This window comes from Protomyctophum parallelum (genome assembly GCF_964188405.1).
Source record: "Protomyctophum parallelum genome assembly, chromosome: 12".
Lineage (NCBI taxonomy): Eukaryota > Metazoa > Chordata > Actinopteri > Myctophiformes > Myctophidae > Protomyctophum > Protomyctophum parallelum.
In genome coordinates this window covers 33,481,221-33,494,898 of record NC_139712.1, presented here as the reverse complement: position 1 = coordinate 33,494,898, position 13,678 = coordinate 33,481,221, and the positions used below count along the sequence as shown (strand labels likewise).

At 41.3% G+C, this 13,678-nt stretch overlaps 1 protein-coding gene across 2 annotated transcripts in view; it reads left to right on the top strand.

Moving 5' to 3' along the window:
- The first annotated feature begins 12 nt into the window (after nucleotides 1-12).
- The window catches only part of LOC310868330 (WD repeat-containing protein 37-like), a 32,138-nt gene continuing 18,472 nt past the window's right edge, over nucleotides 13-13,678 (top strand). The window contains exons 1-4 of one of the 2 annotated variants that reach the window (XM_083778722.1): nucleotides 13-285; nucleotides 1,742-1,957; nucleotides 7,408-7,504; nucleotides 8,433-8,528. In XM_083778722.1, the coding sequence (XP_083634848.1) occupies nucleotides 1,814-1,957; nucleotides 7,408-7,504; nucleotides 8,433-8,528 (337 nt within the window). In that variant the 5' untranslated portion in view covers nucleotides 13-285; nucleotides 1,742-1,813. Of the gene's footprint in view, nucleotides 374-1,741; nucleotides 1,958-7,407; nucleotides 7,505-8,432; nucleotides 8,529-13,678 lie in introns of both variants that reach the window. The other variant, XM_083778721.1, reaches the window with a different exon arrangement.

Here is a 13,678-nt window from a genome sequence, read left to right as displayed (position 1 = left end):
GTGACACGGAAGTCGGCGTCCCAAGATAAATAAATGATGTGTCAAACCCCAAAAAATATCATCGAAAATCTCTTGATGCCGAAAGGAATTAATTACGGTATAATATCATTATAAACTGTTGGATTCACACGTCAACACATTGGACAATTAGCTCCTACCGATGGTTCAATGATGTAGTCTGGACTGCAGTTCAGATAATCCCAGAAATATTGTCGTTAATCTGCAGCAGCAGTGTGAAAGTTGAGTGGCACGCCACCCACCACCCACCCCGGCACCGCAGGGAAGGTGATGTATGCCAGCTATAAATCCTTTATCTTGACAGTTTCTGTATACATAATCTGAGAATAACCTGGAGATTCACTTGATTGTTAAAGTGAGTATAGTATACATATATGCCTCCTTCAGTAAACTGCGCGATGTCTAGATCTATAATCTGTTAATGCTATTTTAGTCCGTGAGCGATGGAAGCTCTTCGCAAGCAACAGCTATTCAAGGGCATTTCTAGATTGTTCAATCTTTTGTTTGTATCATTTTAGCTATGTATTTTTAAAGACCGCAATGCCCTGCATTGTACGTGTTTTATTGTTGCTATTTTTTAGCACAGTCTGTGGAGCATATCGCCAACAGCTGCTTGTACTTGTATGCGTGAGTAAATAAAGTCCTTCTGCATGTCTAGGCCACATGACCCTAATGTCAGACTTCTGACACTAACGTCAGCTAGCTATAGACTTCCAATTGGTATTGTAATGAAATGCTGTGACTTGTGCTGCAGTTTACATAAACATAACCACTTTTGAAGAAGTGGTCCCTGATTTGGGATTAAATGTGAGCAGATGTAGCAATTCCTCAATACATATAATATTTTGTCTGAAACGCCTTTCACCTTTTTAACCTGAGAATAAACAATGTGCAGCCAGTGTTGTGATTTATATATTTACATTTCAGTATGTGCACAGCACCACTATACTAACTATTCATCTGTCACTGTCTGTTCTATAATTGGCGTATCCGATTGTATAGATGTTCTACTAATACCTACGACTGTATGTTTATGATTCTGCATTAATGGCTATACCACCTTGATTAGTCTTTACAAGTGGTTGTCTATGTACATTGACTTGAGTACTGTACTTGAATACATTGAGTATTTGTTTTCTTTACAAGCTCATTATTTTCACGCTACTACATTGTAAATAGAAACATTGTACTTTTGACTCCACTACATTTCTTGAAAGGGACTCCTGGAACCACCCAAACTTAGCAACAAATATATTGTGAATTAACCACTTTAAGGACACTTAAATGCTCACTGACACTAATGCTCATCATAATATGGTAAAATGTTTGCGTCTCAAAGGTGGGCTTTGGCCAGTTCAGAAACCCACCTGCAGTGATATCATCGATGGGGAATCAAAGCTAATAGAGACTGATGGCTTTCTATTCCTGGACAGTTAGCATGCTATAATAGAAGTCATTGGTCTCGTGTTCATTAAAAAAAAAATTATATATATATATATATATATACATATATATATATATCAATCATCATCATCATACTATTTGTACTTTTGAATGATTACCGGTATTTACTTTGTCCACTTCTGTTTACACTGGCTGTGAACATGATCTCCAGGTTAGCACTGACGTACTCGTAGGTCATGCTCAAGTCAAGATGAGCACTGAGCAGTATCTTTTAACCAGGCAAACCAACCAACCAGCGCACCTGCCTTTGTTTATCCAGGTTACCTCTGGAGCAGGAGGTGAGTAGGGGCGGGGCCACCACCAACACGTCGGAACGCAGGAGGGGGGAGGGATGCCTTTGGAGGGCGGAAGCAACAGCTCTGCCTCTGGCCGTCATCCCAAGCAGAAGCGCAAGGCCCACAGCCTGTCCATACGCCGCAACAGCATCGAAGAAAGGCTGCCTAGCGCACACCGAGGAGACATGTTGGAAGGACAGGTGAGGAGGACACACACACACACACACACACACAGAGATAAGCACATAACCAAGTGTGTGGTGCCAGAATAGACAGGCGTACTACATACCACCAAACTCGTTTGTTTTTAGGATACACAGACAACAGAATACATACATACACCCCCCCCCCCCCCCCACCAAGATATTTTGGTTAACGCAAATTCACAGCTGTTAACAGCCTGGATTCAACAGTGAGAACAATATCCATGCTGCTGCATGCCACCTTCCAGGCAGCCCTCTGCAACGATCCAATGTCTTTCCATTTGCATTTTGATTGTTATAGTACATTTATGTGGTGATGGACTGGCTTCTGTTCATGTACAGTACTAACCAGTGTTTTATTGAGGAGTAGAGAGACTAGAGTACAGTACAGTACTAACCGGTTAAGCAGCATTGTATTTTATCTCTGGTGTTGCAACATCCCCTTTCGCCTTTTACAGTATTGCTGTGCTGTGTTTATGCAGAGTACAGTACTACCCCAAGGAATGTGAGAAGCGTATTAGGATATTATTTACTTAAACTGAGTTGAACTTAGACAAGTGGTATTTATTAACACTGTAGCAAACAGGTCTTGCGTCCCAACGTTATACTGTGTCTCCCTATGAGCCTCCCTGCAGCCTCTAGGTCTGCTGCTCTCCTAAAGGTCGCAAGATCACATATTAGGCTTTCGTTGTCCAAGCTCCTAGACTCTGGAATGCTCCACCTGAGGCTATATCCCACGAGCTGATTCTGCATTGTCGTTTAAATCACTACTAATAACACACTTGTTCAGAAAAGCCTTCCCATTAATCACTGTATTTGTCTGCTTTTTCTCTTGGATCTCTCTTGTCTTACGTTCTGTTATTATTCGTTTTCGCTCTGTTATCAGTCACCCCTCTCAGTAACTTCTGCTTAACACATGCTATATAATTGATAATCGGGATTCATGATCTATCTGTATTCAGCTGTCAGACTCGTTTACAGCTAAGATGCTGTAATAAAAGCTCTTTAATGTTTGATCAGAGCCTGGTTCCTGGTTGTTAACGTTTGGGAGTTGACACAATAATAATGTAATGTCTCGTTGAGATACGTTATGTAGAAGTTGCATTAGTGATTTATAGGACTATTGTGTGTTAAAGATTAGGCAGAAGCCAATTTCTCTTTGTTTGGGTGGAGGCTATAGGACTAGGTCTAAATTAATTAAACTAATTCCAGGATACATTTAATATAATCTGCTGTAGGTACTATCCTTGAGAGCCATTTATCTGTTTTCATCATTTGCTTTTTCCAAGAGAGAGTTTGTCGCCTTTTACTTTCTCCTCTGTGCAGAAGTTTTGACCTATGGGCTTGTGAAAGCAGAGCTGAACAGTAGCACCGGGCTGTGGTCTCATCAACTTTTAATATGGGCTGCTTGTACAGGTCTGATTAGCCCTTTTCAGTTTTCACTATGCTGTTTTGTATGCCCACACACAGCCAAGACCTGTTGGCTTATAGCTCATACAGTCAGTCTATCCCCTTACACCACACACAAACACACACACACACACACACAAACACACACACACACACACACACACACACACACACACACACACACACACACACACACACACACACACACACACACACACACACACACACGTACAAGATAAACAAACCCATATAGATTACATCCGGTGGACACCCCCCGCCCCCTACTCTCAAGGCTATCCCTATGCAGTATGCACGGTAGCCGGTGACCTGGCTGTTGGTTTATTTGAGCATGGACTGAGCAGCTTAGAATACATAAGGGGGAGGTCTGTTGTTTGCTAATTGACCTCTTTCAGTGGTGTGTTTGACATGTGGCTCTGACAGAATGGAGAGGAGTCACTGTTGCTCTTGAGCGTGCACCAGAATACAGGTCGACAGAGAAGTATTCAGTTTCCTTGTGGTTGGCTGCAGAAAATGAGCGGTCAGAGCCATACTTCTGATTGCATTCTTTTGATGGGAGCCCTACACTGTACTTCTCTTTGCATGCTGTGTAGTCAGTGCCAGCCAACCAATTACTGGGAACGTGTAGGAGGTCACTATGGAGGTAAGTCAGTAGAGAGTTTGTAGGTAGAAGTTTGTAGGTCTAGCTTGGATGGATTGTCATAACCACTTGAACCCCAGCATCCATATTCTGGGGGCAACATTGGCCGATCTAAAGGCTCACAATGTGTCACAATGCGTTGTCAGCTTGTAAATCGTCTATTTTTGGCAAAGAGATTTGGTGGGTCCAGAAAAAAACGGTCCAAGTACAGTTGCAACTCGGGTCTGTTACCTCTTAGAGGGTTAAGTGGTTAATCTGTTGACTGTATGATGTATACCAGTACCCATACTGTAGCTTTGTTCACACTTAAAAGTGCAACCAGACACCCGTGTGTGTGTGTGTGTGTGTGTGTGTGTGTGTGTGTGTGTGTGTGTGTGTGTGTGTGTGTGTGTGTGTGTGTGTGTGTGTGTGTGTGTGTGTGTGTGTGTGTGTGTGTGTGTGTGTGTGTGTGTGTGTGTGTGTGTGTGTGTGGTGTATATATATATATACATACATTGACATTATTTGCGATTAGGTGCTTTAAGCACACTGTTTATCAAGACATCTCACCCTTTGTCTAATTAAGCATTCTTATTTTGTGGTCACTGGTTTGCAAGTTATGTTCAATGTATGACTAAGCCCATCCTTCTATTTAGCACACTGAGCACAGAGCTGCTAGTATTATTATTATTATTATTATTACTAGTTCACTACCAGGCCAAAATGTCCAAAGGTGTGAGGAATTGTGTTTTCGCTCCTGTGAGTCTGTCTGTCAGTGTCTGTCCGTCTGTGAACAGCACACTCACGGGAGGCCAAGGAAGAACCCCCACCCTAAAGTGTTCTAATCATTGATTGATTGATTGAAATATTTATTAACAGTTTGTAGAATTTACAGTACATTTTAAGCACAAACTCAATACAAAGACTGTCAACTGTGAGTGGACGACCCAATTAAGCATTACACTTGTTTACAACAGGGTCCACATTGTTCAATTCATCAAAACATTTAAAGACATACAAACATTTAGAGACATACAAATAGACATTTCTATGTAGCTAAGTTCATCATATGGGAAGCAAAAAAGGGAAAAGATACAATATACAGTGAGGGAAAATGGGGTGGGGGGGTGGGGGGGATTCAGATTTTACAGAGGCCAGTTTCGAATTGCAGCCATCCGTAGGTGCCCTTTGAGAGCGGTTTTGAAGGAGTCAAGGGATTCACATGTCTTAATGACTGTTGGTAGGGCGTTCCACATTTTGGTGGCATAGGAGCGAAAAGAATTTAGTCCCTTGTTTGTGCCGAATCTGGGTTGTACATGGTTTGTTGCACTCCCTCTGGTGTTGTGGGTGTGGACTTCGTTTACATTAAGGAAGTATTTAGACAGGTACATGGGTATCTTGGTGGTGTATCGAATCTTGTGGACCAGACCCATTGCAAGATGCTGTACTCTGTCGTCGACCCTAAGCCATCCCAGCCAGTCAAAGTGGGCAGGGGTGAGGTGGGTTCGGGTGGTGAGGCCAAGTAGGAGCCTGACCAGTTTGTTTTGGGAGGTCTGGAGCCTTGTTTTAAGGGCCTTTGAGGTGCTGTGGTACCAAGAGGTGGATGCATAGTCAAAGAAACCTTGTACGAGGGCTCCTGTTAAGGTCTTCAAGGTGTTTTTGCTGACCAGTGAGGAGATCCTGTAAAGGAATCTTGTTCTTTGATTGACTTTTTTGATTACGTTGGTGGCCATCTTATCACCGGAAAGATTGGCCTCCAGGATGGAACCTAGGTAGGTAATTTGATCTTTTCGTGTGATAATATTGTCACCCACTCTAACCAAGAAGCCATCTGCCTTGCTGAGATTACTATTTGATCCGAAGAGGATGGATTCAGTTTTTCCCAGGTGTAAGGATAGTTTGTTATCAGCGAGCCAGGTGCAGATTCTACCGAGTTCAGAGCTGAGGGTCTTTTCAACCTGCAGTTTGTTCCTGTCCGAGACCAGCAGTGCTGAGTCATCTGCGAACAGGAACAAGCTGCAGTCACAAGCTGAAGTCATGTCGTTAACATATATTAGGAACAGTAAAGGCCCTAGTATGCTTCCTTGTGGGACGCCACAGCTCACTGGGAGGGGAGGGGACAGTGTTCCGTTCACCTCCACCATCTGTTCTCTCCCCTCCAGGTAGGATTGCATCCAGCTCACTGATGTGCTATCAAAACCAATAGCTTTAAGCTTGTTAACCAGTATAGAGTGGTTCACGGTGTCAAAAGCCTTTTGGAGGTCCAGCATGACCATGCCGCAGTATTTTCCAGCGTCCACCTCGTGTTTGATGTGGTCGCTCAAATAGAGGAGGCATGTGTCAGTGGAGTGGGATGTTCTGAAACCAGATTGGAACTCGTACAGCAATTTATTAGTGGCAAGATACTTTTCAACCTGTTCATAGACTATTTTTTCCATCACTTTCGAGATGGAGCTTAGAATAGAAATAGGGCGGTAGTTGCCGGGTTCTAATTTACTCCCTTTTTTGTACAAGGGGGTTACTTTGGCCAGTTTAAAATCTTGGGGGACCTGTCCCTGTTTGATGGAGAGGTTAACTATGTGGGTGATGACTGGAGCTATGGAAAAGGCTGAGTCTCTGAGAAATTTGGAGGGGATATTGTCATGGCCAGTGGCCTTGTGGGGTTGGAGGGCACTCAGTTTTTTAAGTACCTCCTCGGTTGTTACCATTGCCATTTTGAAATCATCTTTACAAACACCAAGGTTTTATCAGCCCGTTGTAGCGCCACCGTGAGGCCATTTCTTTTGCAAAACTGCAAAACTACTACTTTGGCTACTGCACCTACAGTACATAAATTGTCTAAACCTTTGTAGTTTTGTGATCAAGACGCAACGTAGCTGTCATGTTCAATTCCGATATGCTATGATTGGCTTCCAAAGGTTGTGGGAGTGGCCAGTTTTGCACAAAATGCCCCAAATCATGAAAACAACATTTGTTTGTTGTGAAACGTTGCAAGCACATTCACATAGTCCAAGGAAGAACTGCCTAAATCTTTCAAATCGGTCTCATGATGGCGCTACAACTACGTGGAAGAAGGGACATCCGCACACTGCCACTTGCTAGTTCAGAGCAGTTTTATTAATTGAGCAACATTTCGGTCTTGCGACCTTCCTCAGGCGCTACAACTACAACAGATCACAACACAGCCCTGGGTAGGCACCCTGACCTGGAGGAACACACATTTCTAGTATTTTATTTATTTATTTTTTACACAATAACTCTGTCCCTTCCAACACAATTGCTTCATTTCTAAATACAATAGCACAATGGTGGTAAGTATAATGTGTTTTGTTTGTCAAATCTGTAGACGCAGATTAATTGTATTACATGGATTTCAACAGTTTTCTCTTTGTATTTGTAGGATTCCAAGCTGCCACCATCATTAAGGAACAATCTCTTGGATCTGTTTGGCCAAATCGAACGCGAGTTTGAGAATCTGTACATCGAAAACCTAGAATGTGAGTGAGCAAGGAAGGAAGGAAGCAAGCATTTGTTTGTTTATGGTTGACATCAAAACCTGCCAGCCACTTTTCCTTTCAAAGTCTTGACCATACAAAAATAGGGCTGCAACAATCGATTATCATCTTAGCCATTATATATATCAACAAATCAATGTCAAACATTTTTTATAGATGTTTTAACTAAATTGATTAGTCTTATTCTCACGGCGAAGCTGCCTTTGCCAGCTACGTACCTAGGATGTGGAACTCTCTTCCTCTCCATATCAGACTGGCAACCTCAGTTGATGACTTTAAGAGGCGGCTAAAAACCCATTACTATGACCTCGCTTTTAACTGATTCTGTTTCCTTCCTGATTCCTTATCTTAAATTTACTTTTTATTTCAACGAATTCTTCTGACCAGATTTGAAGCTATTACTTTAGTTTTTACCCTTGTTCAATTTTTTCTTTTTACTTGTAAAGCACTTAGAACTACACTTGTTTCTGAAAGGTGCTCTATAAATAAAGATTATTATTATTTATTATTATTATTAATTAAGCCCTGTTTTATTGCCTTGCCATACATACAACTGTGACGTGCTGTTGGTATTCTTTTGAATTAAATGGATAGTTCTTTAATAATATATTACATCAATTTGTTCGATGAACTGCTGCGCCCCTAAAATAAAGTTACAGGAGTCTTTTGCAGCAAGGGAATCCTGTTTCAATAGCTCATTTGTACACTTTATATTTTAGTGGTGATGGAACTTTGGTTGGAAATAACAAAAACTCCTCTTCAGTTCACCTCTTCATACTTTTGTTGGGTACACCCCTTACCATTCAAGTGTATTGATCTGCGTGTTGACTGACTGTTCGATCTAGTCAGCCTCAGACCACACTGTGGTGGTTGCCTAATGAGTGCCTCTCTCGCTGTGCTGATATTCCAGTGCGTCGTGAGATTGACACCCTGAATGAGCGACTGACGGGGGATGGGCAGAACATTGAGGGGGGAGACCCCGCCAAGGGGGCTCTAAAGACAAAAGGTACAGTGCACTTTACTTTCCCAAGAGAAATTGACTTGTATTGTTCTTTCGATCTGCTGCTACGCTATTCAGGTGTATATTATTAACAGGAGGTTCTTGTTTTGGCAGAGTTTCAACAATGGTTATTATAATTATAGACATATTTATAAATATTCATTTAAAATGTTCCCTGTTGTATTAGACAATTATTTATTTGTTTACATTTCTATTTTATTTCTTGTTCATTTTCATACTGCATAGGACTCCCTAATACAGGATACATATTCACACTAGAGCTCTTCACGGGTAAAAGAAAAATGGTCCTGAAATCTGTCTTTTCTTGTCTCAGCGTGCAACATGCGTGCATTTAAAACTAACCAAACGGATCATTGGTTTTTTACACATATCATCAGAGTTTTAGCAGATGCGTGTACCGGTCTTGCCTGAATGGAATATTGACAAGGCGACAAGGCGCCACACTCAATGCACTTATAACAGCTCCTACTTTGCTCTCTTCTTTATCCACGATTTGCACGAAGTGGGGTCATGCAGGCGAGTTGCCATGGTTGCTTTCACCGATTTGCTTTCAAATCGTTGAGGTCAACACTGTTGGATCCGTGATATAAAGTAGAATTGCACGCCAGTGTTTTCATTCAAATCAGCGCAAGGCAAGCCAGGACGGGGCTTGCCTTGCGTGGTACGCTCTTGCGCTGCTGATTGCGAACGCAGTGAGCACTAACTATGACAGCAAGGGCTGAATGTCTGTGTGTGTCCCGCTGTTACACCACCCGCCCGCCACCAGAGGGCGCAGCTGTATCACACAAAACACACGCACGCACGCACTCACACACACACACACAACTTAACTTAAAAAAAACTTAACTTAAAAAGAAAACTTAACTTAAAATGAAAAAGAAAAAACTTAACTTCAAAAAAACTTTAAAAACACTTAACTTCAAAAAACGTAACTTCAAAATAAAATCTTAAAAAAACACAAAAGTGAAGTTTAAAAAGAAAACCTTAAAAAAGTATGTCATTTATTCAAATTGTTATTGCCATTTACGAGCTGCGTTCGCTTCCCGCGTTTGCGCGTCTTACTTGTCCTAAACCAGCATAATCACACAAGTCACAAAGCCGTTCATGTCGCTGCAACACTAACCTGATCCTAGGTCAGCCTAAAGTATCACACCTTAAAACTCCTTCAGCGCCACCTGGTGGTCACCAGTTTAGGCTGGAGTGCCAATTCTCCCATTATAAAGAAAGAAAGAATTTGTAATTCTATTATGCATGTAATGTGCATGTCATCACCTGTACACCAGATTAGAGGAATTTTCTAAATATGTTTTTTTTTTTTTAAAGACGTCTTGTCGTCCGTGGCATCCATTACAAAGATGGCAATAAGACGTCTTGTCGTCCGTGGCACTTGAAGAGAACAGAACTTCAGTTTGAACGTTGAGTTTTTTTCCTCCGCAGCGCAGCAGAGCGCAGACATGAGTACACACACACATCACACACAGTAGCCTACGGGTCTTCTCGGATCCACTCAGGTATTACCATAGAGTATATATGGATAGAGAAGACACCCGAGTTCTCCTCCCATCCACTTGCATTAAGTTGCTCAAAAGTGCATGAGGCGATTTCACTCCTCCTTCCGTGTAGGAACAGAGTGCATTCTGGGATGGATTGGCCTATCATTGTGCTGTTTGTGCGCGTTCACGTATGAAACATTCGTTCCCGTGTCATGGCCCCAAACACATGAACGTGCGCAACGTGCGTCAACGGACCAGCGCTGGCTCGAGCTGCAATACCAAATTCGGCCACTATGTCCATTTCGCCTCAGGGTTTCCTCCGGGTGCCGTCTCTACTCTAAGGGTATTACACATAATGATCAACAGACCCAAGGTCCGCGGAGGATACGGCCGATACCGACCCTGCCCGAGTGATTATGATAAAACACGGCTCCGACCCGTGCTGGTCTCGGGTTCACTGATGAAAATTATTCATCAATGTCTTCATCGTTATGCTAACATGCTGTCTTCATCAGTAGTATGTCAAACTCACAGATCTTATAGTTCATTTCCAAAGTGATCAAATTATTTTGTGCAATTAAATAGTCAGCTAGATCAGTGTTTCCCAACCTGTGTGTCGCGGAGCTTTGGTGTGCCGTTTGATGTGTCCAGGTGCTCCGCCTAATTTTTACCGAAATTAATACTACCCCCCCCCCGGAAGCAATAGCTAAGTTATAGTGTTACTTTCTGTCAAATCAGGCGGCACACTAACTCTCCCCCGAAAGCAATATTATAGCTACTGGGCTGCAGGCTTCTTATTGTTGCGTCGTTGTTGTCACACGTCTAACCATTAGATGTGCGATAACAACAACACGGAACAATAGACTCTAACGACCCTCGGCCATTGAAATGTTAATGCTTAGATGCATCCAGAAGACGCTACATTTCGCTCCCTCCAGAAAGACTGGAGCACGCAGAGGGCATATGCACGTAGACAGAAGACACATACATGGTCAAACAAATGGTCACAGGACATATTGTACAAACCAAAGTTGAGAACATTTGTTACGATAAAAAGCTGTTACGCTAGTGAAAAGTATGTTTGTGCCCCATTATCCAAAAGACAAAGATCCCTATGTGCCCAACTTCGTTCTGGGATCTTGCCCTTGCACCTTGAGACTGGGAGGTATAGAGGAGTTACAGAAGAAGAACGTATTTGCACCTACTGTGATATAATGATATTGAGAATGAGTTCCATTTTCTTTTCTATTGCCCGTTGTATCATGAGCTACGTCAAAAGTTATTCAACAGATGTAAAAATATAGATCTGATGTGGTTAAGTGATGCAGAGCGACTGAGATGGATTTTCGAACAAAAGATATTTGCATTAGCAGTATATATATAGAAAGCTTGGGACATACGGACAAAGAAAACTTACCGTATATGTGATGTATTTTATTTTATGATAATGCTTATTTCTGTTTTTGTTTTGATCAAATACTTTGTGTAACTTCTGTGTGGGAAGTGAAACGTGATATTGTTTATTTATGTTGTTGGTGTCTTATAATCCCGTAAGGGATGGGTCTTAATGACAAGACACGGAAATAAAAATTCATTCATTCATTCATTCATTCATTCATTCATTCATACATGTCCCGACCCAAACACTGAGGAGGTAAAGTAAACGTGACGTTGTTGTGATTAAACATAATGTGCCACGAAAAATAGCTGTCCAAAATAGCTGTCCATAGATGTCCAAACATGATCGCCTCGTTCGGCCAACAAAATATATCTCCCTCCCTCCACAGAAGCGCAGTGATGCCTGATTTATTCTTCATCGTACACGTGTTATGCTTGCATGCTGAAAATGGCTGATCTACAAGCTCACAACTTGTGAGCTTGTCGATCAGCTATTTTCAGCACGTGGAAATAAGCAGGCTGTGAGAACTGAGACCCTTCACAATAAAAGCATGCAGCTTTCACAAGTTGGCCCATAATAAAGACAAGGAAAATAATTAGGTGGCATTTCACATTGCATATGAGCAATTTCTTTCTCCAAAATGTATTTAAAAAAAATATATATATATATATTATATATATAATAAGGAATTAATTTCGATAATGGTAATGGATATATTGTAAAAGTTGTCACTTTATTAATCCCAACACTGTATGTATGTATGTGTATATATATATATATATATATATATATATATATATACACACACACACTATACATAATGTATGTATATAGATAGGACACCGTATATCTAGGTGTGCCCCGAGATTTTTAGGCTATGAAAAGTGTTCCCTGGGACAAAAAAGGTTGGGAAACACTGAGCTAGATGATGATAAATCCGAATACCAATGATAACTAGGCCTACCTTTTCAGGATATGTTTACTAATTAATTTCATTGTTTCGGTACTTTGGCGTTTAAACTTTTAGCATTCCTACTTTCTCTAGTGTTAACTCTAAACAACCATTCTCTCTCTCTCTCTCTCTCTCTCTCTCTCTCTCTCTCTCTCTCTCTCTCTCTCAATTCAATTCAATTCAATGCAAATGAAGGTGAAGTAAAACTAAAATGCACTAGTCTAAATCGCAGCAAGTTGGTAAACTGGCGAGTTCTCCGGATACCATTACACTTATACATTACCTACTAAGATAGCTTCCAACTTTTCTGTTCAGTGCCCACTGTTTCACTTCATTAAATGCATGTTCAGATTCAATCACCTTTATAATCACATCTATAGGTGTAAAGAAGTGTGTGGTCTTCTGTTGTATGTATGGATGTGTGTAGTAACATGTTTGTACATGATGTTTAGAACATTAGCATCGTATGCAGGTTGTGCAAGTCCTTTTTGGAGCATTAGCACCATGCAGGTGTACGTCTGCAGTTGACATGTATCACAACACCAGAGGGAGTTCCACAAACCACGTTCAATCTAGATTCGGCTCAAACAAGGGGTTAAATTAATTTAGCTCCTATGCCACTAAAATGTGGAACGCCCTACCAACAGCTGGTAAGAAATGTGAATCCACGACAGTTTCTTCCACGCGCTACGTCCGGCCGGGGAAACTCCTCATGCATAGAAGGAAGCATGAGGTCAGTCCACTGCCCCCCCAGGTTGGCAGAGGAAGTGTAGCGCCCAGGATTACATTAGATAATTGACACTGGGTGAAGATATGGGTTGCAAAATTGTGGGATAAAAATGTATGTTAATGTGAATCCCTAGACTCCTTCAAAACCGCTGCAATTCGAAACTGACCCTGTAAAAAAGTTAAAGAAAAAAGTCCTGCCCCCCTATATTTCCATACTGTACACGTTTTCCCTTTTTTCTAACCATGTATAAATTGTATATGATCATTTATTTTCTGCATAAAAGTGTATATTTGTATGTCTTTAAATGTTCTGATGAATTGAAAATGAAGGACCCTTATGTAAACAAGTCCTATCGCTCTTCTGGTTTTATCCTCTTAGCATATTTTGTATTGAAACTGTACCCATCCTACAAACTGTTAATTCAATTTTCAATCAATCAATCAATCAAAAAATGCAACTCACTGCAAACAAACAACAATGCTTTGCATTGTGAGAGTGTATCTGATTTAAAATCCTGTCATGTTTATTAAGCCATTAGTACCGTTACCAGACTTCCACTAA